This window comes from Phaethon aethereus (genome assembly GCF_964289735.1).
Source record: "Phaethon aethereus genome assembly, chromosome: 11".
Lineage (NCBI taxonomy): Eukaryota > Metazoa > Chordata > Aves > Phaethontiformes > Phaethontidae > Phaethon > Phaethon aethereus.
Genome location: NC_138587.1, coordinates 16369041 through 16396624, shown reverse-complemented (window position 1 = coordinate 16396624; position 27584 = coordinate 16369041). Strand labels below are relative to the sequence as shown.

The following is a 27584-nucleotide window of genomic DNA, read 5'->3' as shown; positions in this document are numbered from 1 at the left end:
TGTCCTAACAGCACTATTTCACTGATGCATGGAACACTTTTGATGCCTTAATTGTTGTTGGTAGCGTCGTTGATATTGCTATAACAGAAGTTAATGTAAGTAGCAACTGTTCATGCACTAAAAAGTAATTGCTGTCATCAAGAAATGCAGAAAATGTAAACTTTATCCCCCAAAATCCTTTTTTAGAAAAGTATATTTTATCCTGGAATCAAAGACCAAAACATTGATATACATGTTTGTACAAGCTGTTGTTATAAATCTGCGTAACTGTATAGCTGCACATGCACACAGCATAGTGAGACAAGAATTATATTTTTCTACATATGTACAGAAAATATTCAAAACCTTTTATGTATGAAAAAGGAATTAAGTCTCTGTCACTATTTTACTTGAAGCCCAGTGATTTTTGTGAGTAGCTTGACCAAGATAATTCAAGATCTGTAAATTCAGTGGCTCACTTTAACAAATAATGATTTTTTTTTTTTTTTTCTGTGTGAGGTTTCATTTTCAGAGCCATATTAGAATTCATGTCTCATGAGGTAGCAGAAGAAGGATGCATAGAGAAAGTAAGGCTTCCCATGCTGTGGAAAATAGAACGTTTATTTTTTCCTATTCCTTCTGCTTTTCCCGTCCTTCAGTAAATGTTTTGAAATTTGAATTACTCTTAAAGTACTTGGAAAACTCCATCTTTTCACCAAATTTTTGACTGATGGCCATTACACATATAGGTGTTTGAACAACAGAAAGATCCCTTTCCAAAGGAAAAATAGGGAAATGCTGATTTTTTTTTGCCTGTTTTCTGTCTGACTTGCTGGTTTTGACAAGGAAAGCTGTATCACAAAAATGATAAATGAAGGATAACAAACTACAAACCAGTTCTGTAGTAGATATGCAAGTGCTTCCCGTACTTAGATGTTTCCTTGTTTAATTAGTCAAAATAAAATTTGAGAGGGAAGTGCCTCTTCCCTCTAATGCTTCTTGAGACCTCAGAAAGGGAACTGAAGAAGGTGAGACTTGGATCCAACTCGGCCACTGACGATGCTTAGGGAACACACAGACTCAGTAGGTGAGGTTGGCGTGTTCCACCTGCTGAAGATCCTGCCTGTTTATCGGTCTGAGAACTAAGTTACCCAGACATACCTGTGATACAGGAGATGCCCAACATTCACGTATTTTCCCTGTGTCAAAGAGCAGATTAGTCAGAGAAAGCTGTAGATATGAATAGTTCCTTGATATTCTTCAAAGATATTTGGCGTGTATGTTTTTCTACAGCAGTCACAGTTTATGAGCTGGCTGATAACATTCCTTTTTCTTAAATTTGCTTTAGTAAGCTACTTGCTAGACATCTTTTTTTGCCCCAGTGTATTTTATTGCTTACCCAGATGGTTTCTTTTCAGTAGGGATATTTAATATGCATCATCTTTCAAAATACTTCTAAATTTGAATAAATACTCTTCAGTGGTGAGTATTTAAGTTGCAATATCTCTATCATATTTGGGGAAGCAAATCCATCCTGTGCCTATTGTTACCACTTAATTGAAACAGTTTTTCAGAGAAAACGCATTTTAAAATTTATTTTCCAAAGTGGTTCATGTCAGGAACCCAGTTCTTAGGATTGCATTCCTCCAGTCAATAGCAGAAACAATACCCTTTACTGTGAATACCAGGATAATAAAGTTGCCCAGGAACATGGAATAGAAATTGTATTTGTGAAAGCATGATCTGTTCCAGGCATTCCAGGATGAGGAGAAAAAAAAAAATAAAATGCATAATTCTCGAGTAAGATCTGTCTAGAAGACAGGTTTTGGCTTTCAGTGTTCAGATCAGCAGACCACCTGCTAGGAGCTTGGATTTGTCAGGCTGGTCTCTGTTGAGGCCATGGTTTGATGAGGATTTCTTTTGGCATCTCTGTGAGCTTAAGCAGCCTTCACCCACAGCCCTTCTTACCCCCATGGCTATGTGAGCTGGACTTCCACAAGAGTTTGGGGACTTTCACAGTTGGCTGGATGAGGTTCTGAGCACAAAATATTGGCAGAAGTGTGGGCCATGATAGGGCAGAAATGAGTGGATAAGGCTGCTGCCAAAGGGAATACTTGTGCTGTGCCCGTACAGGTCTCCCTTCAGAGCATATTAGCACTGGCACAGACAATGTGAATTAGTGGCTGTTGGGAAACAGTGATGTACGTAGTTTTTCATCATTGGTTCTAGTCTATTTGGTAAGCATAGTGATACCTATTATAAATGCATTTCAACCAAATACAGAAAATAAGTGTATTCTTCTGTCTTTTTTTTTTTAAGATGGTAGAATGCCTTCAAGCACACACAGAGTCTATTAGTCCCCATTAAAGACTTCAAATTTCTTTATAAAGCTGCAAATTCTCCACTGCCATCAGAAAAAGGAAATACAATCAAAATAATTCTAAGGCTGATTGACCTTAAAATTCCTTCCTGATTTTATGTTAAACGACGAGAATCTCGCAATTGACTGCATCACTGGAAAGAACAGTGGAGGAGTGATGTGATAATGTGGGAGCAGAAAGACCTTAGTCTGACCCGAAAATTTCAGACCTATTTTGCTCAGTTCTCAGTGGGCGATGGATCTTCATCTGTGAAGGAACCTGAGCTGACAGAGAGGGTCGGTCAGCCCAGAATTGCACTGTTCCACTGAGACATTTCTTGACAGTGTTTTAAAAGCTGCCTGTAATCTGTTTTTGTTAGTTTTGTTTTGGTTTGCTTTCCAGAAAAGTTTGGATTTAGACTTTCAGCTCAAGTATTTACCTGTTATCATTCTATTCCATTCACAGTAGTACTGGTGTAGATGAGCATAATATCTGAGGAGCATAAAAAGACTGCTCGTTTAGAATAGCTTTCCCTAATAACTGCAAAATGTACCTGATTGTGAAGAGATTGAAAATAGCTCAAATGTACTTCTGTCCCCGTATTTATCCCTGAATTTAACACAGGGTGGACAGTGTTAATTTGACAGCATTACTTGTAACTGATCACTCCTGAGCTTTCAGCTGCCATTTTAGTAATTCACACAGTTGTCTTGAAAATACTCTGGAGATCAAGTAGTGATCTTCAGCAAAAGTACGCACCACAGTCAAGAACTAGCACTGTCATTGCTTAGTTTTTCATGCTACACTCACTAGAGAAAACAAGGCTCATCTTTCATGTCTTCTAGTGCTGCACAGCAGACTATTTGTGTACTAAGTTTTGTCTGTTTTGGGTCTTTTCCACTTTTTTGTGCTTTGTTTGTGCAAGTCATGAATGTATTGCAGTTTCAGTATATTTCTGAGCTTGATTTCCCATTTTCAACATGCAGCAGTGAATACTGCAAATTGTTCAAGGAAATTTCATAGGCTTTTATGACTTCTACTGTTTTGATTCTATCAAATTATTCCTACTTTACTAGTTTTGTGTATAATCCAAATTCAGTATTTTAGAATCTTTTTCTTAATATTTCCTTCGGCATTCTGTATTGTGCCATTCCACCCATGTTTTTTATCTAACAATGACAGTGATCCTGGGAAATCTACAGCTCTGCAAAGATGCTAACAAGGGTTTGTTTTCAGTGGGATTTCAGGCGCAATTAAAATGACAACCTTTGAAAATTCCCATAAAAACTGCTTAAACTGAGGAAGCTCGGCCTTGCTTGAGGGGTGATCTGAAACTGTGAATTTCTAGCACTACTGTAAAATCAGATCCTGTTGCAGTTGGAACTGCACAAGTACAGCCGTCCTCATTGATCAATGTCAAAGACGACTTGAAAGAATGTGAATACCTAAAATAGAGAGACTCAAGATGAATTAAACATTCTTATAGGTTTGCATATATAATTGCCTCATGCTGTGGAAACAACTCAACATCGTTCCGATAGCCAAGAATTTCTTCTACTGTATACCATATTTGTATCTGACCCAGTTTTTTCAAGAGAGTGGGTTGGACTTTCTAGTTACATATCACCTTGATTTCACTATTAAATTCTGGAAATTAAATGTCATCTCTTGGTTTTGTTGTTCCCTTTCTTATTTTTTTAATGTTTTAGAATAATGTATATATATGTTCCCCTGAGGCTGATTCTTCTGATCCAGTAACCTCCCATTCACAAACAATCCAGGAAATTACCATGTTTTGAATATTTTTGGTGCCCATGGAAATCTGTGTTTAATGTGTTCGGTAATTATGAATTATGAATGCTCAGCATTCTCAAGGACTGGATCAGTGACCAACTCCAGCAATGAACCACCTCAAAGCAACATATATTTTGGCAATACACTATTTTCTATGATTGTTTTTTAATTTACTCTGTCGTTTAATATCCCTTCCTTTAACCAGTTCTTCTTTCATGAACCTAATGGGTTTTCATGTTCATTTTATTTTTAGAAATTTTTAGAGGCAAGTATATATAAGTAAATATATATATGGCATAGCAATACAAAAATTTAAAAGCACTACTAAAAACTGTATAATTCCTTTTGGGTTTTCTAACCTTTTTTTCAAGAAGTTTCACATAACACACAAGATCTTGTGTGGTCGTATAAATGGTTCTTATTCAATTACAAAAGCAGAGCAGTGATTGAGGCTCAAGCTGTGGTCAGTCCATTCTGGGAGATGGACGTATACAACTTAAGACAATGAGAGATAAATAAATTGGAAATAAATTCTGAATAAGTCAATAAATTCTTAACTGGAAATAACAGATATGTTTCAGTCTGGCCTGACTGTATTGAGATTATCTGCAGTTCACATTTGTCAGCTCAGAAACCATTTGGATGACCGGCACTGGATGACTTAGAGGCATGATCACTTTGTTACAGTAGTAGTTACAAAGGTTTTAATTCACATTTTTATTTAAGTTACTTTTACCATTCATGTACTGCCAAAATGTCGAGAAAATAAGAGAGTTCACTTTCCTCTTTTTTTGTGCAAATGTTTAATGCATTCCCTATGGGACTAATTAAATGCTCGAAGTAAAGTAAAATGCAAGTTCTTTGCTGAAATAAGGCTTAAAGGAACAGCATTGATATCTTCCTCCCAAGCCCCTCAGGAAAACCTGTTTGTCTTGAATCACCACTGTAAACATGTGAGGCTTATTCAATACTTACACTACCATGGCAACTAACAGCGGTTAGTAGCAATGTCATACGTCAAGAAAGTCTCTCACAGAACCAGAGTTGGGTATTCTGCCACTTGGCAAGAAGGAGCACCGTTATTACCCTTCCCGCGCTACGCGGTGCAGGACGCTGACTTGCGAACAGCCGGATGCTCTTTTCGTTTTCTAGACTGTTAGTGGAGTCTGTGCGGAGAGGCTGGTGCTTTTTTTGTATAGCTGCCCACCGACCTAGTAACTGGTGGGACAGCTGATGCTGCTTGTGTGGGCGAGTGGATTAAAACCCTCATATCTACCTCCTGTAAGAGATTTTGCATTCCGATTTTGAACAAAGGCACTGCAACTCAGTTTGAATCCCACTTTATGTATCAGTAGCATATGTTAGAACTTACGTTTTGTTGCTAGTAATTGATATTTTTGAATACTGTTAATACATTTTGAAGACTTTTGCAATTATATCTCTTTAAGCTTAAGGTTAGGTCAGAAAAAACACATTCTCAAATGGCTTTGCTTTTGTTCGCATGAAGTCTTATTTGAATATGAAACCTATACTGTGTTGTAATATTTAATTTGGAAATAGAAGTAAATTTCTGAGCTGCTTTCATGAAGGTGTTAATACTAATAAGTTAGTTATTCTGTTGCACAACTGAATAGTTATTAGTTATCATAATAATACCCTATGCCATCAACATGTTAGTTATGAACTTAGAGTTTTAAATACATCTTTTACAAGGGAAAAGATACTTTTCCTATCTACTCTGGGCTTCTTCACATTGATTGAAAATTTTAACTAAATGATGTATATGGGTATTGGGTTCCTGTTGAACAGGGACTATAGAGAGCACTGATGAGCCTTCAAAGAAAACGACTTGCTAGCATATTTGAATCCCCGAAGTTGTTCTCCGAACAAATCGTGTATGTATGTAGATCCATGCATACAGACACAGATACACTACACATTTCTAAAGATATTTTGGCAACCTGAATGCTTTCCTGTATATGTTATTGTCATCATATGTATTTATCATTAAGATGATTCCTTCTAGATTTGTAAGATGATTCCATCATCATTATGTGTTAATTTGTTTTGGCATACTCATACCCTTTGGCACGATCTGTAAAAAGGAAGCATTTGACCAACACCATATACTAATATCCACTGTTTTTCACCATGTTTATTTTTTCTTAAACATGGAGCTACAGTTTGTTTCCAATGCATGATGCAATCTGTTTCACACTGTTCACAGTTTTGACATTGACGCTTTTTCCAGTTAGGATGTTTATTCCAAACTTCTGTTGCAATGTGACGAGTGTAATGAGGAGTTCCCGTTTAGGAAATGTGCTAACTTTTTCATAAGCAGCAATAAATACTTGACCAAAATTGGTGGCAGGTTGCAGACATTTTAATCAGTGAGTTAGAAATCTAGGTTGATCATTGGTTAATCTTTTTTGAGGGTTGGAATTGTTTGGGGAAGAAAGCTGCTGTGTTGAACTTCGATTAAGCAAAAAGAAAAATCATATGTTACTGCCTATTTGAAGTATTTAAGAATTGGCTTAAGATTACATAGTTATGAGGTGCCTTGCTGAACTAGGCTCTCAGTGTAGCTGGCGCACGGCTGACAGAAAAGGTAGAATAATTAAGCCAATCTCTGTCCTCATTTACCTCATTGCAGTGCACCCATTAGCCCAGCAGTGAAAGCACAAGGTGTTCATTTATTCTAGCTGTGCCCATTGCCAGACTTGAACAGTGATCCCAGAAACCACTTCTGTCGCCTTAGGAATCACAGTCCCACAGGGGACGAAAAAAAATCATGGTAATGACCAGCCAGTCCCGAAGAGCCTGGGGCACGAGTAGTATAGGAATGATCGGTGGAAGATGAGCGGAAAGAGGAGGTTGCAGGTAGATTGCCTGACCACAGGAAATATCTTTATTTGCATTCTTGTCAGCAGCCATCATCCAAAGAGACACCCTCTGCTCAACCTGCCCCCCTCAGTCTCAAGTCTTTTCTAATACTTCCCCTACGTATAGATAATGTGCCACCTACCTATGTGTGTACATGTCAAGTAACGTTACTGAAGTTGCAAATAAGATTATGTGTTTGGGTAGTATATGTTTTTTCCTTATCTGTAGGAGGCAGGCGTCCTCTGTTTCTGTCTGGTATTGTTACTGAAGATTGTGTTATCTTAATCTTAGTGTCCTGGATCTTGGTGTTACTTCATGCTGGACGGACACCCATAAATGTTAACTAACTTTGTCTCTTAGATGAGCGTTTCCTATGAATAATGTTTTCTTTGTGGTATATCGCTATATTAGCTTCATTGTAATTAGTATTAATAATGTAAACCAAGCTGCTCTGTTGTCAGAGGGAAATGCCAGAGAGGGTGAAAAATTAGATACACTCACTTTAAAATGGCAGTACCCAAAACGCTTGGCCCAATGGTGGGCAGAAGTTGAATGTTTTCAGCTCCAGTAGAAAAAAAAAATCCTCTGGCATCGGGAGTCTGTTTTCATTGTTTGTTTCTAGCATCTATCTCCACCTTGGTATTTTTGTACAATTTACTTTTTGTGAACAGGGTGTTTCGATTTTTCATTCCTGGCCTGCTCTTTCCAGTGTCCATAGTTTATAATCTCTTGCCTATGACGTGCTGACACTTCCCAGCAGCAGCAGGTCAGCAGTCAGAAACAGGACTGCTTGTCCGAAGAAGCTGTGAAAGAGCGATTTATGAGAGGAGCGTGCGTTAACACAGTCCTGTGCGTACCCAAATGTGCGTACACAAATACATTCAGTGCCCTTCAGACAAAAAAAAAAAAAAAGCTGGGGGGTTTTGCACTCATCGTTCCTGAGCACTGGCCGTAGAACTGTTCACATAATTTTGGTAGTCTGATCTCGATGCATTTTTCAAAAGTGACAATTAAGTAATTATTAGCAGAGTTATAGGTAGAGAAGTTTTTTTACTGACTTTTCCTTTAGTGAGGGTTTTTTCCTTTTTTTTTTTCTATTTTGGAAAGCAATTAAATAAAACTGTGTAGGACTAAACTATCCTTTTTCTGTTCTTACCTATCCCATCACATATTGCTATCCTAATACTGTTCCTTATTGGGAATTGTTATTTGGGGCCCAATCCTTCTCCTATAAAAGCTAGCAGGAAAAATTCTCAAATGCAAAACCCAGCATTTTACTACTTTTTTTTTTTTTTTTTAGTGTCAATTTGTGATGATACTGTAATTTAATCTGTTCTTATCTGCGATTCATTTAGTTTTTGATGATTCAAAATATTGAATGCTAATTAAGTTATTTGCTTACTGATTAAGACAGTATCAAGCTCAGCATTGAGTCAGTCACAGAGATTAATACAAAATTTCAGGCTTCATCTGCAGAAGGTATAATGAAACAGGTTTTTTTAAGTTTCAGATAAAAAGGAATTTTTCTCTGTACCAAAAAGTCAATAGACTTGTGGGTCTGTATACACTAGTGCAGGTTTGTGATTGATGTAGGTAGACAGCTTTGCAAGATTGTTTCCATATTTTGTGATATTTTGGCTTTTATGATATTTGTGATTATGAATTGCTCCTTAATCTATATTTTGATGGTTTTATTTCAAATTGTTGAACTATGCAGGGAATTTCTAATGCAGCAATTGTCTTTCATTACCTACATATTTTTTGTGTATTTTATATAAGTGCTTACAAAGCTTAGATGTTACAGCTGATTTTTACAATTACTCTGCTTACTGAAGTCTAATGAGAAAATCTGTGTTTTGGTTAATATTAATGCATCATTTAGTAATAATCCCTTAAACAGTTTTAAAACGCTTTACTTCAGAAAATACTGATATCCTGACAGGGTAGTGATGCATACATACGTAGATTGCGCATAGTTGAACAAACCGTTATTTTTACCTCATTTTCTCCTTGTGACACCTTTATGTTATATATGTTTTGCAAAAAAGTAATAGACAAAACAACTAGTATTTCGATAAATACTGCTAATGATGTGACTTGAACAAAGTGGGTATATTCTTGGGTTTTTACAATAGTATGTTTGTATAATATACTGCCAATATTTTCAGCAGAATCAGCTCCTCTCTTTTCCCGTCCTTCTTCCCAAGTTTTATCCTGGGTAACAGCAATACTTGGTGTTACTCAGTGAAGCATGGCATCGAGAGCGTCTGATGCATCCACAATATGTTGGAAGCAGCACTGAGGAGGCATCATGGTTATTGCCGCTATATGTGACAGTAATTGTTGAAAGGTGCCCCTTTACAAGGAGGATATTTTAGGCAAGCGAGTAAGACCTGTCACTTGGACCTAACATCCAGAATCCTATTCGTTCTAGTGCTATGAAGTTTTTTAAAAAGGCTTGTATTCACTTTTGGAAGAAGCTGCTGTGACTCTGTCAGTGCACAAGCAAGCGTAGGCGGTTGGCCCTTTAAACTTTGCTAGATGCTTTGCTACGTGTCTGGCAGTTTAGGATATCGAGACTGTTTCTCTAAAGACAGACAGAGGCTTTATAAAGGGAGAAGTGAGTTTCTTCATCGGACATAGATTTTTGGCTCTGTGGACAAGAAGTTGGTGGTGTGCCTCTCTCCTCCCTGTAGCTCCTGAGAGTTGTATAGATCTGTTCCAAAAGGGTCAGTCAAATCCTGAAGCCCTTTCTCCATGCCTGATCCTGTTACGTCAGCTCAAGTGTAGGAGTACTTTGCAGATGGTGAGAGAGTACAAGTATTGCTGCCTTATTTGCACCTCTACGGGAGGGGTAGCGTTCCTGTCCTCCTAAAAATGTCTGACACGGGCAGAGTGAAAATCTGTCCTTTTTAAGCAGTGCAACACCCAGTGTTCATCATCCAGTGAGTTAACTCAAGTGAATTACGTTCCTTTAAGAGCTCCTGATGTGATTACTTGAACATGTTTAGATTCCAGCGATGCAGTAATTAGTCTTCAAAAAGAACACAGCAGAAAAGGGACCTTGAAAGGCTAGTTTGACCCCAAATCTTTGTTCTTGAGTTTTGCTTAGGCTTACTGCTACAACTTCATACAACCTCTGGAAGTCAGTGGCTGATTTCGTTTGGCTTACATAGGAGCAGATACATTTTGTATTTACTTTCCATTGAGTCTTTTAAACATGTTTTATATGAGGAGATTTTACTGTGAGTCAACCAACTTGAAATGCTAAAGGGAAGGTTTTAATAAGGATATTACTGTTTTATTCAGGGAGTATGTTGAGTTGAAAGATGATAATTTACATTTAGAAATGAAAAATGTCCTTTCTTCTATTTATGGTTAAGCTGATTTTTTAAATCTTAATCTTTTATTTGATTTTAATATTTAATGTTCTTAATTTCTTAAAGCCAAAGCCAACTGAAACAGTCACAACTGATGAGTCTGGGGTAAGATTAGTAAACTGGCCCCAGTGGTTTTACCTCTACTTGAGTTTATTCTTTTTACCATGTCTTATTTTCCACCAATTTTTTCTGTATTTTTCATAACTGTCTTACTACGAAGGTGTTATGCAGTGGTTTGCATTCATTGTCAATGTACTATTGAAGTCTACCACAAACAAACCCAATATGATCCTTATTAACAAACCAGAAAACTTGGGAATGCATGCGATGTGTGAAGCATTTCTACAGATCCTGTGTTTTTAGCATGTAATTTTTCCTTTCATATCATGCTTATCAAGGTGAAAAGGCCCTCAAGATGTATTTTCAAGTCTTACCTCTTCCACCTTTGCATTTGATGTTGTTTTTCTGGAAGTGTTGCATGTTTGAATTTGTATTTGGTTTGACTTCTCCATGATGCTCTTCAGAACTCTGAAGACAGTGCTAGAATCTCCATCACTTTTTTCCGTCTCTTCCGGGTGATGAGGCTGGTGAAGCTGCTTAGCAGAGGAGAAGGAATCAGAACTTTACTGTGGACATTTATTAAGTCATTTCAGGTTAGCAAAATTTATTTAAATTTTCTTTATAATTACAACCATTTATACACCAAATGTTATGAAGCAATACCCTGTAGAGTGGAAAAACCATTTATTTTTAAATTCGTGCTGTCAGTAATGACATATTTAAATATAGTTGCACACTAATGCCAAAATAAACTTCACCAGTCACTTCAGTGCATCCAAGAGTCATTCTTTGTTGTTTAATATTAGTTGTTATCATGAGATTTCTATGGTACTTCATAAAAATAATTTGGTATATCTAAAAGCAATAGGATAGGTTTGACACACGCAGGTCACATACTTCCACATATTTTATTAGATGACAACAAAAGAGGAGTTTAATCTGTTTTTTTATATAAAACTGATTTCAGAAGCGTAACAAATAGATATTTGAATCCTTGCTCCTGAAAACTCTGATGAATGTGAAGTTAATGGAACTCTATAACTGTATAGAAAAAAGTATCTTTTGTGTCGTCAGAATCAGTAATGAAAATAAAATTAGAAACTGCTAAACATGATTCTTCCCCTAGATTGCTGGCAGAAATAATTTAAAATATAATGAAGCTTGTGTTCATTGTATGAGGCAGAATATTAAGAGTGACAGGTAATAAAATTTTAAGTACTTGCATAGGAAGAAAAACCTTGGAAACGCCTGTGTCCTACAGGGAAATTATTTTTGTAAATGGAAATTGGAATTATGGTGTGAAATTATTAAAAGACAATGCACCTGTCCTGTTTCTAGGCTCTGCCTTACGTTGCCCTTCTGATAGCCATGCTGTTCTTCATCTATGCTGTCATTGGAATGCAGGTAATTATAGAATTTTTTTTAGCATTAAACAGAGGTGCAGTGTTGGCTCCTCTGTTTGCTAAGGTGCTTATTGAAACATTTCTTTTAGAGCGGTGCTATATATAAGGCAGAGCTTTCAGAGTAACGCAAAAATCTTTTTTTGGCTATGGTTTTGGTAGTCAGAAAATCCAAAAAGATGCAAGAGAAGAGCTTGGTGTGTGTGAGCTTATAGTATCTTGGTTTGCTGAAAGGAGCCACTACTCTTCCATGTACTGTGAAATTTATTCCTATGCATAAATGTATGAAAGAATGTATGGCTTTTTTTTTTACTATAGACTTGTTTTGGGAATCAGGCTTTAAAACTCTGGCGCTTTTTTTTTTTTTAAAGTCTTTCTCATATGAAAAGAATAGAACTTTAGGAAGAGAAGTTCTCTTCCTCCTCTATGGGAAAAGAATCTAGCATCTAGCTAAAGATTTAGGCACAGCTGAACCTGTGGTTAATCAAGAGTAGGATATATGTACGACATGTACAAACACAGAAAGGATATTTTGGTAGCTTAAAATGTAAAAATGTGCTGTTGGAATGAAGGTGCCACTTCTTACAGCAGCAGCAGTGCTGCCAGGGCAGAACAGGTTCTCCAGTCTTCATAACTGGAGATAGATGGAAGGCAGAAACCTGTCAGGAAAGTGTTCCTAAAATTCATAGTACTGGGCTGTTCCTGGTGGGAGCATGGGGTAGCCATCTGAGAGGGGACTGTACAGACTGCAGGAAAGCAGCAATGAGGGCACTGAGCACGGAGCTGTGATGGGGACTGCTTTGAGTTGCGTGGTTGTCTCTGTGGCACACGTGAGATCTAGTGCTTGCCTAAGGAGGTGCCTGAGGAGCATGGCTGGGTGACCATCAACACTTTGGCAGAAGTTCCTGTTAAGGTAAATTTGGGCTGCAGTTCTCTTCTGTTGTTTTTTGGTTTGTTCCTTGGCGCCCATCGTAAGGCCTTAGGATAGCTCTGCATTCCGTAAAACTTTACAGATGTCATCTTTGTTCTCAAAGTTATAAGGGTCTTCAAATCAACACAAAGGGGGATCCTAATTAAATGAGATGAGTAGAAATATGCTGTGGAGAGTGGTTTTGCTTCCAGATTCTTTCTCTTCATCATTTATCCAAAAGCAACTTAATGTCCTTACAGTCCAGGAACATGTATACAGAGCATAATGATGTTACTCTCTCCGAATTAAGTAACAGCATTCACTGTATTGTAAGCCAATATAAATGCATTATATTGGGGAAAAAGAATGGTCTTGTGGCCAAGGAATTACAATTTAATTTTGAGCAACAGAACTCATTTCCATCTCTGGCTGAGACAGGATGCTCAGACTCTCTGTGGTTTGGCTTTCATCTTTGCATCTCTTTTTCTTTATTTAGATTTGAGGTTTTCAGGACAGCAATTATTTCTTACTACAAGATGTACAATATTTAGCGCAGCAGGGCTTTAATACCAATAAAGGATTCTAGATGAGAGTCCTTTATTCGTATTAAACTATATTTTCTCATCTGAAATACAGGAATAGGTATTAGTATTATAATGGTTTATTGATGCCAAATTAAATGACTGAAAATTATCTTGCACATGTGGTAAATTTACTGCATTTACATCATTATCAGGAAAAATCTAAAGAGACTAAAGGAAGTTTAGTTGTGAAAGTGTTTTTCATTCATACTGAAGCAAGTTTAGACTGCAAGGCCTACAGTTTCTGGCAGTACAGGTCACTAGTCAAAATGAAAGTTTTATTGCAGTCAAAGTCAAAATCCTGTTTTATTGTAGGTATTTGGAAAAGTGGCTATGAGGGACAACAATCAAATAAACAGAAACAACAATTTTCAGACTTTCCCTCAAGCCGTGCTTCTTCTCTTCAGGTGAGTAAACCATAACTCTTAACACATCCCATTCACTGATGTATGAAAGATGTCTGTAGCTCTTGCACCGTGGATTTGTTCAAAATGTGTTTGCAAGTGAGAAGCAATTTAGCGTAACAAGCACATACTCTCCATGGCTGTATGCTGAGTGTCCCTTGGCACAGCAGGGTTCTAATGAGGTGATACAGACCTAAAGTCATTACAGCTACTGTGAAGCATCTCATTTGTGGGGTAGTTGTCTTTCAGGTAGAGCCCAAACATAGTCAGCCCTGATACCACTGTGTAGGTCTTGGGAAAGGTGAAGAAGACTGTGCCCTTTAATCTTTATAAGCACAGCTAGCGTGACAGCTTGAAAAAATGAAAGGTTCAGGCAAAGATAAAGAAATATACTGTTCTTTACATTTGCTGAAGAGACGGCAGGAAGTAGAGGGTGTAACTTGCAGAAGGGAAATATCAGATAATAAGCAGCAGGCAAAACTTTCTGATGGCAAAGGTAGCTTGATGTAGGGGGATTATGGAATCTCCAGCACTAGAGAGATAAAGAAGAGGATAAACATTTGCCAGGAGTGCTTCAAAGTGTCCTGGGGCAAGGAGAGGGAATGACATGGAACGGGGATGCCTTGGAAGGTGACAGCCATGAGAGGTCTCTTGCCTGTGATTCTGAAACTCCACTTGGCTCCTGTGCATTGTTACTACTCTGGTTGGCAAAACTGGCAGGTCACCCCTTATCTGAGACCAAGGACCATGTTTCTTAAATATTTGAAATCATGGGTCTGTACACAGGCATTACCCAACTATGCAAAAAATGCAATGGCAGAAGTTAGAGGTAAGCATTTCCTCAACCATGCTGAGGAAAAGGCAATTCATCTTTCACAATTTTTATGCCAGACTTCCATACATAACACCACTTTTGTACACAGCAGCTCCACTGCAATAAATATTTAACTTGTAAATCACAGGTTTGGCGTTCAAATTTTTACATACAAGCCTTTATGCTGCATTAGTCTACCTTACAAAATGTGTCTGCAATGTCAGTTCTATGCTTGTAATTTCTGAAACGTGCTCTGTGTTTTTTTAATTAGTTCCTGCTCTGAAAAGTTCACAATCTGTCTTCAAGTTTGTGCTTGTACAGCTCCAAGCATTTTGTCAGACCTTAACAAATTAATACATCTTTAATCCATTTTGATCAAATATTGCCTAATTTATCTTTGTTGACCTTATAAAGGTGTGCAACTGGAGAAGCCTGGCAGGAAATCATGCTGGCATGTTTGCCTGGAAAACGCTGTGATCCAGAATCCGATTATAATCCAGGGGAAGAATACACATGTGGAAGCAATTTTGCCATCATTTATTTTATCAGTTTTTACATGCTTTGTGCATTTTTGGTGAGTCTAGCTTGTGCTTATTAACAGAAATGAGCTTTGGCATTTTGACTTTCTTCTGAACTAAGAGTGTAGTGTGTTCAGCGAACGATTGAAAATCCTGTATCTAGAATATTTTTGCAAGGTTGTATTTTTCTTAACACAGTCCTAAATCCTGTATCTTATACTGATTTTTATGATGAGGGCAGTGAAACCCTGGCACAGGTTGCCCAGAGATGTGGTAGATGCCCATATATATGTATATTCAAGGTCAGGTTGGACAGGGCTCTGAGCAACCTGCTGTAGTTGCAGATGTCCCTGCTCATGGCAGGGGGATTGGACTAGATGGTCTGTCAATGTCCCTTCCAGCCCAAACTATTCTATGATTCTGAATTCTCACGTGCAAGATGCTCTTCTCACTACATGTATGCAGGAGTGATTTGCACATTTGAAAGCTAAGTTAACAGTCTTGTCATCAGCTATTATTTAATGCATTTCTCAATAGTATCATTAAATATTCATTAGTTATGAAGCTGCAATTCCATTGACTTAGTAGTAATGCTGTTTGTATTATTTAAACTTAGCAGAATTTGGATTCCTGTCTCTACAAGTGTGCTCTAACTATGGCACGTGAGATGTGAACACAAACCTTTCTTCCTAATCCGTAGCATAATGGATTATTTGCTCTAAAATAATTCCTGAAAAATGTTTTTCCTCATTGCAGGTGTCTGGTCTAAGATGGTCGGTTTGTTTTGTACTCAGTACTGCTCTCCTTGCAAAAGGAGAGTGGTCAAACAGAATTCTGTGAACTGGTGTAAACATACACATTCTGCTGTTCCGTATCATCTTCTGTGTTAACAAAACATATGCAGAAGTCTTATTGTTATGACATTAATCCTATTAATACAAAAGCTGTTTCCGAAGATTTACACTGTGTCAAATACATGTATTGGATCCATTCTTTAATTTGATGTAGTGGGATCTGGAAAATTAAGGAAGAGAAACAAAACCATGTTACAGCCTATGTCAGAAGCTGAGCACTCTAAGATAGAATCACACTCTTGTCGTGTCATTACTTGATAGAGTTCCAGTTAGTCAGTTAAATGACTAGCAAGTATTTTCTGTGATATTTGATTATATTTACCAAAAATCATTGTTTATGAGACCAATTTATTTGTTTGAATTCTTAACCTGCTACCTTATAATTTTATTTATTGATTTTTTTTAAAATTTCAAAATAATTAAGGCAGATTGTTCTTAATTACTTTTTTAGATTATAAACTTATTTGTGGCTGTCATTATGGATAATTTTGATTATTTGACACGTGACTGGTCTATTCTGGGTCCCCATCATTTGGATGAGTTCAAAAGGATATGGTCAGAATATGACCCTGAAGCAAAGTAAGTTAGATCATTTTCTCTGATAAGGTTTATGTGGTAAAAGCCATAAAAGCAAAGTATAGTATATTCTTTGGGAATGGATGTATGTTTGGTAACTGGTGTGTGCTGGTTCTAGGGGAAGGATAAAGCATCTTGATGTGGTTACATTACTGAGACGCATACAGCCACCACTCGGTTTTGGCAAACTATGCCCTCACCGCGTGGCCTGCAAGGTAGGTTTTACCCTATTTTCTTTTTAGGTTTCTCTCACAGTCCATTCATTCATTCAGTTCTGTCCCATATGTCATGTATGCACAGTAATCCTGTCCGTTCACAAGGTCTCCTTCACTCTCAAGTTTTACTGTTTTTTTGCAGGCTTAACCTAAACCAGCAAAATCAGTGTCATTTCTTTCAGTGCACTCAGTTGAGTTACCAATTTACCAATGTAAAATTCTTCACAGAGCATCAAAATGAAAGGGGTTGGTCTGTAAGTCTGTCATTGGTCTATTATCGTGACGTACATGAACTACCTCATCCCAGCATTTCTGGTGACCCAGTGTCACATATAAGATTACTTCAACCCACTGACATTTCTGATTTCTCTTCAGTCCCAGGGAGAAGAGGGTGGTAGTTTACTTTACTTGACAATTAATTGTTGATACGGTACTTGTGTAGCTTCTCATAAATGTGACTGCAAATGAAACACAGAAATGAGATTGAAGGGTGGGGACTGCAAGGTGATAACCCAAGCTGAAGTGAATAATGGTGTGCAATACAATATGTAGTAGTGAGTGAGGAGATGGAGAAGTAAAGGGAATATAAAGTGATGTAGAATTTGTCAGGCACAATGTGTAATGTAGATGAGGATTAGTTGCATTTTAATATAAAAGTTGAAAAGCAATGCAATGGACATGAATAATTATTATGTTATTTGAGGACTTCAGAACTATGGATATTGTGGGTTTAGCAATTTCAGTAGGAATAAGAAAAAAATCTTTTAATTAAAGGATCATTACAACAGCGCTCTCATTTGGATTTCTTTTATATCTGTTTTATAAATAGGTAAGTTGATGTAGAAAACACTGCGTTCAAATGGAGTGCCACAAGGCATACTTAAAGCAAACCTATATCTGTATGTTAAGATAAATTCTCCAACTGAGTAATGCTTTTAAACTAGAATAGAAGAAAATCCAAGTCAGACATCAGGAGAAGATTTTGACAGACTAAATAGCGTTGTTCTGACAGGCAGGGTCACAACGATACTGCTCTGAAAGATGAACACTCTAATGCAGAGATGGACTAATCCAGAGAGGAGAGCCCCTTTCACACTAATTCAGTGTGGACAGTGTAAGAGACGCACGGCATCACTGAAGAGTTACCTGAGAAATGACTCCGTTTATACAAGACAGACTTGGTGCTGTGGTTCTTCATGGAGCATGAGGCTGGAGGAACCAGTGGGAAACCTGGAACATGACTGCAGCTGGGGTGCATGCCCTCAAATAACTGCATTTGTCCTTAATATTGCATAGTGCGACTTACAGTCATAGCCAAGGACTGGGCTGCAGTGTTTGCAAATTAACTCAATAGCTGATGAAAACTACTGGACAGTTTTAGCTTTTGTATAAGCATGTGATTAGTATCAGAAAGAAGAAATATTGGGTGGTTATTACATGTAGCTGGGATGGAAGACCCAACTTTTTTTGAAGACTTCTGTAATTTTTATCCCTCTCGGTGGATATTACTCATTGAATACATCAGCTTTTCAGAAATTAACATTACAGGTGGTGGTGGTTTTGGTTTTTCTTCCCCCCTCCCCCCTACTCCCCCACCTCCAACAAAGCCACATCAAAATTTGTTTTCCTTTTCTCATTTACAGAGGTTAGTGGCCATGAATATGCCACTAAACAGTGATGGAACCGTCATGTTCAATGCCACTTTGTTTGCTTTGGTTAGGACTGCTCTAAAGATAAAAACAGAAGGTAAGGTTCTTAGCTGTAAAGCCTTTACTGCACTTGTTAGAAGGTACAATGAGGAAAAGTTATGATTTACTTTATTTTCGTGGATGTGAATAAGACTGTTCATTCAACCAAAAGGCTTACTAATGCAGACCTCACTGGATTTGGTTTGCTTTTGGATCATGGATTGTATTCACCGTTGCTAGGAATTATTTGCTAGAAAATGAAAGGAAAGGGATAGTGAGGCCAGAGCCTAAGAAATCTCAGAAATTATTGTATGCTTTTATCTGGTCAGATAAAAGCATGTAGCAGTGGCATCACAGGATTTCTAGTGCAAGGAGTGAATGAGTTCCTCTTTCTCTCCAACTGAGAGGCTCCTTCCTCACTACTCTACTTGGTGCCTTGGATCCCACATTGGTGCAGCTGCAGCTTTTGCACATGTGAAAGCAACATCCCCACTTTGGTCAAGGCCTGTTCTGACGGGGTTGAATGGATTTCTGTCATTTGCATCAGAGAGGGGAAAGTTTTTAAAAAACTGTAGTATGTTACAAAGTATTTTGCTTTCTACTTTCATGTGGCTTTTTTCATTTTTTTATCATCTTTTTCTATTCTGTTCCACGTCTTCTGCCCTTCTCGGCAGAAGTTGAGTTCCACTGCCAATAACAAACTGGTTAGATTAAGCCCCCTCAGGCATTGCTGTGGCTTAGGTGAGTGCTGCAAGAGATGAAAAACTGCTCAGTAGTCAGCTGCGTGAACTTCCAAGCCTGTACAACTGAGCAATTACTGTAATTAAACAAAGGCTTAGCTGTGGATCAAGAAAGAAGTGGCTTGCAAAGAGCAACTCACCACTTTCTGCACAATTTAGGCGGAAGTTATTAATCAGTGACAGAGTAGAACCAAGATCTGTAAATTACTGTTGACCTCTGCTGTACTCCAGAGAGTGATTTGAAAGCCCCAGGAGCTCGCTGTCTTACACCCTTTCTTCTCTTTAGTTGTTGTAGTGTTGTTACAGCTACTTCTTGTAGCTCAGACTTACTGCAAGGCATCCTGATACCTGTCTTTGTAAACAGCTAATTAATATCCAGAGGATCATTCACTGCAGCTGGTTGAAACATAATTGCCATCTTCCATTTTCCTATTTCATTGCCACAGGTAATCTAGAACAAGCAAATGAAGAACTTAGAGCAGTTATAAAGAAAATATGGAAGAAAACGAGCATGAAATTACTTGACCAAGTTGTCCCTCCAGCTGGCGGTCAGTCTGATAAACTTTGCAATATGCTATTCTCTGTGCATTTTGGTCTTTCTAGATTGTTAGGAACCAAAGAAATAAAATTACTAAATTTTGCAATTATAATGTCACTAAAGGACAACAAACAATAATAACAAAATAAATATAGGGAAAATTATATCCTCTTACACTAGATAATGCATATAGGACTGTTAAGTACCACTTCTTTAGATCAAAGAGAAACCTGAAAGGAAAACGTTATCCTCATTTTCTTGCTTGGAAAAACATACCTTATTAGATCTAAATCTAGTCTTGATTTCAAGTCATTCAGCAAAATAAACTAAACTTAGTTTGATTTCAATGCATTGAGCAAAATAACATGTTTTGTACTAATTAAGCTTGACAATGTACACTACGTTATATCCTTGCATATGTTGAATACTTCTGGAAGAAAACTAAAAAATAATAACTGCCAGCTTAAAAATATTTTTTTTGCTAAATTAATAAAGCAAGAGGCTAAATTATCTCAGTTACACTAGTTTAAACCCGAGCAGTTCCATAGTCAACAGATAATGGAAATGGTTCAGGTTTATGCCAGTATGACTGAGATATGAATATGGCCAATGTAGAGAGTTATCTAAATTCTGAAAACACCAATATGTTTGCAAGAACTACAAGGCACATATATTAGTTGCTCCTACGTGCTGTAAAATTACATCAGATATCTCTCTTTTTAAATATATATATTCTAATATATATATTTAGCCTTTTTCAAGATCTACATTTTTATTAATATGCTGCAGTGTAGGTTTAGGTGACTGTTGTACTTGCTTTTTCAAGTTTTAAAGGTGCAGGATCTGTTGCACTGTCACCCACACCCAGGATATGTTTATCTAGACATCCAAGACCTCGATCCATTGTAATCATCTGGTATTTCTTGTAGTTTATTGTACTTTTATAGTGTTACAGCAGCTTTCAAGACTGATCAGACTCAGGTTTGGAAGCAGACTCAAGATCCCCGGCCCGCTGGTGGTGGAGGCTGGTCCCTTTCCGAAGGTGATACTCTCAGTCTCTGGGGGAGGAAGAGCATGCTGGCTGCACTGCCCTTCAGCATGACCCGAGAAGCAGCATTAGCTTTGTGGCCGGAGGGAGCCACTTGCTAGTGGTGTGGTGGCTGCCAGGTGATAGTGGGGATGAAGGCAAAAATCTAGCAAATTTGACTACCCGAAGGGGAACTGATACTGCACATTTAAAACAACTTTTGTGTTCTACTCTGTTGTTTTTAGCCTTACACCTAAGTGCTTGCATGGCATAGATGAATTGCTTTGTTATTGTTGTAACTATGTGCTTGAGCTTTTTCTGCAGCCTCTGTTCCTTTCAACTATGAGTCTTTCCGAATATTCTGAAGCAATTCTGTTTTAGGGTGGTGGCATGGAATTAGTGTTGCCTCTTGCTGACTTTATTCCCCTACATTTTTTTATTGAAATAGAGATGCATGCTTCAGAATAGCAAGCTGTGCCTGCCTAAATCGAGCTGACAAAGAATCTGTAAAGATTACATTCCTAGAACTAATCTTACATAGTAACTCCCTGTTAACTTCAGCTTCATTTCATTGCTGAATATAAGCTGTACATTTATTTTCAGCTGTACTAAAATTAATTGCTAATATTTATTCTGCAAATGTAGCTCTTCAGTGTAGCTAGAAGGCTGAAAACCTGGATCACTGCTCAATTGATAGGAAACAATATGGCTTCTACAACCCTGGATAAATAAGAACATGTTGGGAAGTCATTAAGATTTACAATTTTTTTTTTATTTCAGCTTGGTTGGTTTCTCTGGGACCTTGTTATGACTTACCTGAAAATTGAAAGTATTGTAGCCCACCTAGAAAAAAGAGGTATACAGCTATTTTACGTTCATACGCCATAGGAGTGTAAAATAGCTCAGTATACAGTAGAAATTAGTTTCTATTGATGCTTAATATTCAATAGAAAATTATATATGACAATAACACCAGTGACAGCTGATAATCTGCTAAGAGGCAGAAAATTCTCTTCAATATAAATCAACAAAGCATCCAAATTCAGTATATTAAAATGACTTGCACCCAAAAGTATTGAGCAGTCTAGTTTACTATATTTTTCTCCAGTATTACTTTTGCTGGTATTACTGAATGCTACATCCTTCACGTGCTTGTGACCATGCCTCCAGAACACAACAGAACAATTATTTGCAGAGCAGAATGATAATAATCAGCATAGCATTTTTTCCTGAATTATAAATAGATGCACTAGAAATGGACAGTTAATTAATTATTGGTGCTGGTTAAATAACTCATTAGTATAACTTAATTATACTGTTAAGTTATCAACACATTTTTGGTACAGAAAAATGAAACTGCTTTGCAAAAACATAGAATGTTAGTCGAATGCCTGAATGTGTGAATGAGTTAACGTTCTTAGGAGGCTAGAGTAATAGAAATACATAAAACTCACTGAAGATTCACCGGTATTCTCTAAACTCCCCAGTCTCCACCTGCAAGCCCATTTAATCCTGCCTAATATTTTCTGCTCTCTTCCAAAGACTTCCTAGTAAAATGATTCCTTTCCTATTGTAACTATAGACTTGTCTATTCTGTGGTCAGTTATGCTTAGCTGCCTCCCTCTGCCCGTCCATATCTGGCTATATGTGTGTTACTCAACAAAGTCAAGGATGGCTCCCCTTGGCCAGGCTTCAGTTCTTGTGTGCGTGTGTCTGCAGTGCAACTGACTGTGCCTGCAAAGTACACGTGCATCTTGCTTGTACACACAGACTTTGGCGTGCAAGTGGCAGCAAACTGGTAATGCCGTCATCTAATCTGCTTATAAAAAGTTGGTGCACGTCCAAAGCGATTAATAAGGGCCCTTCATTTCTGCATCCTGAGGCTTCGCAGGTACAGTCAGTAGTCGTGCAATGTCATAGCCTGACTTGAGACATGCTGTAAGTGCCACCCATAGTAGTATGTGTTATATCAAGTCTGTCACTTCTATGTGCTTGTTCTTTCTAGGAGCCATTTGCTATATCACTTCCTTAAAAGTTTCTGTTCAAATACTTGAAACAAAATAGTCTGAAGGATGGGGAAAGGCTGTTCTGGGGAGTTTGACCAAGGCTTGTAAGTCAGTGGATTCAGCTTAACTAAGTCAGGCAAGTTTAGATTAGATGCTTTATAAGAGATCTCTTCCTAATACAGAACACCATTAGGCTCCTGAGGAGCTGCCAAGGGAGATTACAGAGGAACATCAAAGCAAATGTTTCCAAGAAGATTAGAAATTAGATTTGGGGAGTCAATTAAAAAGCTTCTTACTGCTGAGGCTGAATCTGTAGACTGGTGAGCTTTTCTTGTGAGCTGTGGAGTTCCTGCTGTTTCCTGGTGGGAACTGGAGGGACTCAGACCTTTGAAGAGATGTCAGTGTTTGGCACAGCATGCTCTTTAACGTGCCGAGACGTTTCCTGCAACAGACTGGTTTCCCAACCAAGATATTTTAAAGCAATTATTATAATTATTTGTGCATTGATGCATCTAAAGACAAATAAAATGCTGGGAGAATACATCCCTGGAGCATTTTTACTGAAGTTAAAGCCTCTCCTTCTTTCTCACATGTGTACAGTCCATTTCAGACATTATAATGAGAGGAGCTTATTTTGAATGGCAGAGGATTCATTTTGAGACAAACTTCCACAGGGATAAAAATGAGTTTAAACAGTTCTGCACATGAATTTGATTTCCCCATCCTTTTGATGTGAAAGCAAGTAATGAAAAGAAGGAAGTTAATTAAATTTAAATTAGCAAAAGCTGTTATATTACAGGTTACAGATACTATTAGAAATACTATCATTAGTGAGATACATTGGGACATACTATAATTGAGACAATGAAGTCGACAAGGAGACTGTTTTAATCAAATGTTAATGTTTGACATTACAGTATATGACAACTGATTAGAGAATTTGCTCGACAATTAGAGAAAAAGCTTGCTTAACAGAATATATTCACATGTAAAAAAACCCACAAAAAACCTCCAAAAAACTAAAACGAAAAACCAAACTCAAGTCTATCCTAAAGCTCCATTAAGAGGCTTAAGATATGGAGAAAACAAATGACATAAAACTAAAAAAATCCCTATTTTCTAACAAAGGTGTGTTGAAATGTGTCTGGGTACGTTAGATTTCCATGTTTAGTCAAGTCACAACTGTACAGAGTAACTCAGATCCTGAGATGTGTTAAGCACCTTTCTGTCCCAGGAAGGGCAACTGGGATGGCGGGAACTTACTGTCCATCAGCATGTGGGCCCTAACAGTGGAGAGAATTTTTCACACCTAAAACACACCAGCCCTCCCATATGTATGGCAGTAGCCAACTAGCCACCGTGTTGCAAATGGCTATCTCAAGATACTGGAAAAAAGTGAGAGATGAGGCAACACAGCAGATAACTCTAGGGGAAAAGTGTGTGAAAACAAAAGCAATGTTTTTGAATAGGAAACTATTCCTAGTTTTCCGGCAAGCGTTACTCATCAAGAGATCAGACTTGCACAGCTGAATGATTCAATGGGACTCATAAAATAGGCACATACATTCTTAACATGCTTTGAACCGGGCAATTTCAATATCCTCATAAGGTACCTGCCTTTCAACTTTGGAAAGGTTGCAATTTGGATTTTGTTCACAACAGTGACTCTGTAAAAACGCCAGGTTTTACCGCACTTGCTGTTTGTGTATCTTTTAAATTGTACTAAATTAACTGATGGAAGTTATTTTCATTTCTGTCAGCATTGCAGGGTTGATACAATACAATAATGTGGGAAAGCACTATGTTGTTTTATATTTACGATTATCATCATCACCTATTCTAGAAGGTGGCTAAGGACAAAATCTTCACTTAAAGAAGAGCCTCATAGAAAATATGTGAAATTGTAAACTCTGTGGATTTCCTCAGAGTCTAGAATCTGTCTCACTGGGTGACAATAAGATAGCAGAAGATACAACCCAACGTGAGCATCTGAGACACAAATAAAATTCAAACTGGAAGATGCTCAGGTATTACACTGAGGGCATGACATCAATAAAAAAACTGTAGCAAAGCAGGTTGTAAACATGTCAAAGTCCTTATGCAATTAGAACAATGCTTTATTGATACACTAAGTAAGCAAATGTGGTTCAGCAATGGAAAAAACAAGAGATGCTGTAAGCGGGACCTTTTTCTTTTTATAGAGTCACTCTTATGAACATGAGTACATGTTAGTCATAGTAGCCTTTATTTTAATCTGTTTATTCCAGCTAAATAAAGCCAGTCTTTCAGCTTCTATTCATATACAAACTTGTTTACGGTTTTGTTAGAAACTTACATGAACTTACTTAGAAGTACATGAGACTTGGTAAAGTATTGTATCCTCCTTCTTTATTAAGGATGAGTTCATTTAACTGACTGAGTCTGAACTGCTTGCTAAAACATTGCTTTTAAGCTAGTTACAGGTTCCACTGTTGTAAGCTAACAGCATAGTACCTGTTGCACCCATCGCATTTTTCCCCCCAAATCAGATATGAGTGTACAGGCTATTGAAAAATGTGCTGACTCGGGAGAGATCTGTCTGGTCTGTTCATTTAGATGATGAGGTAACCGTGGGGAAGTTCTATGCCACCTTCCTGATACAGGACTACTTTAGGAAATTCAAGAAACGCAAAGAACAAGGACTGGTGGGGAAATATCCTGCGAAGAATACCACGATTGCTCTGCAGGTGATTTTGGTTTTACATTTTTAACTAACCATTTTGTGAGCTTACTTGAAATAGCAGGTAGATGAATATTGATGATTGTGCAGTGCTGCAAGGATTGTATTTAGCTGGGACACTTTTGACCCTTATTCGTCAGAAAAGTAAAATGTAATCCTGCTATTCTGTCTATAACAAGGTAAGTGGAAAACGTTATTCTCTGTGGATTACTCAAACAGTAGCAACAGTTACAAAATTCCGTAGCAAATCCTAGTTGATACATCATAGCCTAAAGTTGTGATGTAAAATCAGATAAATGAAGTTCTGAGCTATCATTTCTGTTCTTTGTTTTGCTTTAACTGTTTAATTTCTTGTGTTCCTACAACACTATAAGCCAGTTCTTGGAAAACTTCCTAATATGCATTACCTCATAGCAAAGAGGTTTTTATATGGTATTGTTTTTTCTTCTTAATCCTCATTGTTCCACTTATGATTACTGGTGAAATACCTTCACATCAGTATTTTTTAACGTTTGCAAATTTTGAATTTCACATTCATCAATTTCTTTTATAGGAAGTAGTATTAGCCTACTACATTAATGTCATATACTTCTGTCTCCCTCTTAAAACAAGCTATCACATGGAAACCAGGACAATAGATTTGGCCATCTGTCTCTCAAGAGGCCTGCAGCAAGCAGTTCCTAGGGTATATGTGGTCTAAAGAGTATATTCTGAAAACTGTCCAGTGATACCTTTTGTATTATGAACTTTGAAACAGGCAAATGGAAGGCTGTCCTCAAATAATTCCAGACATCGTACACTGCACCATTTTTATTGGATTTGGACTTTCTGAATTTCTGTTAATGCTGAGCAGATTCTTACAAACTACAAAGATACGTAGTGTTTCTGATGGCTTTTTACTCTGATGCCAAACTTAGGAATAAGTTGTGAAAATCGCTTTCTAAAAGGGGAGGAATGTGTTAAACTGATTCAGATACTGTTGCCTTTGTTAAAAATCCTGTTGGTTTGTACTTCGATCTAGCAGAATGACCTTTGCTGTCTTAAGTGGGTAATTTGCTTCATTCCTGTTTCCTAAGAATGTCTCTGCTGGTAGCTCCGACACGTTCTGTTCCAAGTCATCGTCAGCATGAGATGCAACAGGCAGAGAAAGATTCATCCTGATTCTTGCTATTGAAGTGTGAGCACATGGCTTGCCGCGGCAGTATGAAATATATTTGCATCTCATGAGAGAAGAGTACATTATGGGGAATGGAAGAGATAAAAAGAAAAACAGTTGAGAGGGAAGTGAAAGGCACTGGATTTTTAGGAAGGACTTCGCAAACTTCTTCATTTCAGAAGCATTTGAGCATATGGAGCTCAAAGTTAGTTTTAAGCCACAATATTACGATGTTCCACTTGTTTTGGAAGTTGCACACATAATAATACAGAAACAAACACCGACTTTCCAAATGTAAGTGTGCTCTGTTGCTTATTATCAGGTCACGCTTCCTGTTCAATAACAAAGACGGAGGGCAAGATGAAACTGTCTTTAGACAAATATTTTTCAGTTCAGAACAGCTAAAAAAATGATCATGAATCTCTGCTGGGAATCTACAAAGGCTTATGGGATTTGAGGCATGGCACTTATTTTTTTGCTAATGAAAGCAATGCTCCTGTGGAGCCAGGCTGGTAGATGGGAAGGTTATTTCTTTTTTTCTCTCCATTTTCCTCTCTCCTACTTTCGTCTAACAAATCAGTAGTAACTCAACTTCATTTACCAAATAAAAGAGGAAATGCTGTTTCAAAGAAACCTGAAAGCTGTGGCTGGGAAAAAGCCCAGTCTTACTGGTTTTCAATCCAGAATATAAAGGAATAATAAAATTCAATATTGGGGGTTACAGCAAGTCAAACTCAAAGTCAGAATGCCGTGTTTGTTAGAATAATTAATTATGTGAGGATACAGGTTTAAAATAGACCTGCATATCCTTCTGAAAGAGATGTTCTACTTCAAAGGAATTGATTCCTTCTGATCCATGCCCCCGAGAACAGTCCTGTGGGGTTGTATATTGGGGAAGTTAGTATAAATGATCACAGAGGATCCTTTTGGCCTTGTAATGTATAAAAATCTGATGTCTCTCCATTTTCATCCTCTTCATTCC

At 37.6% G+C, this 27584-nt stretch overlaps 1 protein-coding gene across 1 annotated transcript in view; it reads left to right on the top strand.

Moving 5' to 3' along the window:
- Nucleotides 1-27584, top strand: part of CACNA1D (calcium voltage-gated channel subunit alpha1 D) — a gene marked incomplete at its 3' end in the record, with an annotated part of 199580 nt that overhangs the window by 148530 nt on the left and 23466 nt on the right. The window contains exons 33-42 of the mRNA XM_082004726.1: nucleotides 10463-10501; nucleotides 10921-11049; nucleotides 11795-11860; nucleotides 13663-13754; nucleotides 14980-15139; nucleotides 16389-16516; nucleotides 16632-16728; nucleotides 18372-18474; nucleotides 19603-19704; nucleotides 25323-25453. Coding sequence (XP_081860852.1) covers nucleotides 10463-10501; nucleotides 10921-11049; nucleotides 11795-11860; nucleotides 13663-13754; nucleotides 14980-15139; nucleotides 16389-16516; nucleotides 16632-16728; nucleotides 18372-18474; nucleotides 19603-19704; nucleotides 25323-25453 — 1047 coding nt within the window. The remainder of the gene's footprint in view (nucleotides 1-10462; nucleotides 10502-10920; nucleotides 11050-11794; nucleotides 11861-13662; nucleotides 13755-14979; nucleotides 15140-16388; nucleotides 16517-16631; nucleotides 16729-18371; nucleotides 18475-19602; nucleotides 19705-25322; nucleotides 25454-27584) is intronic.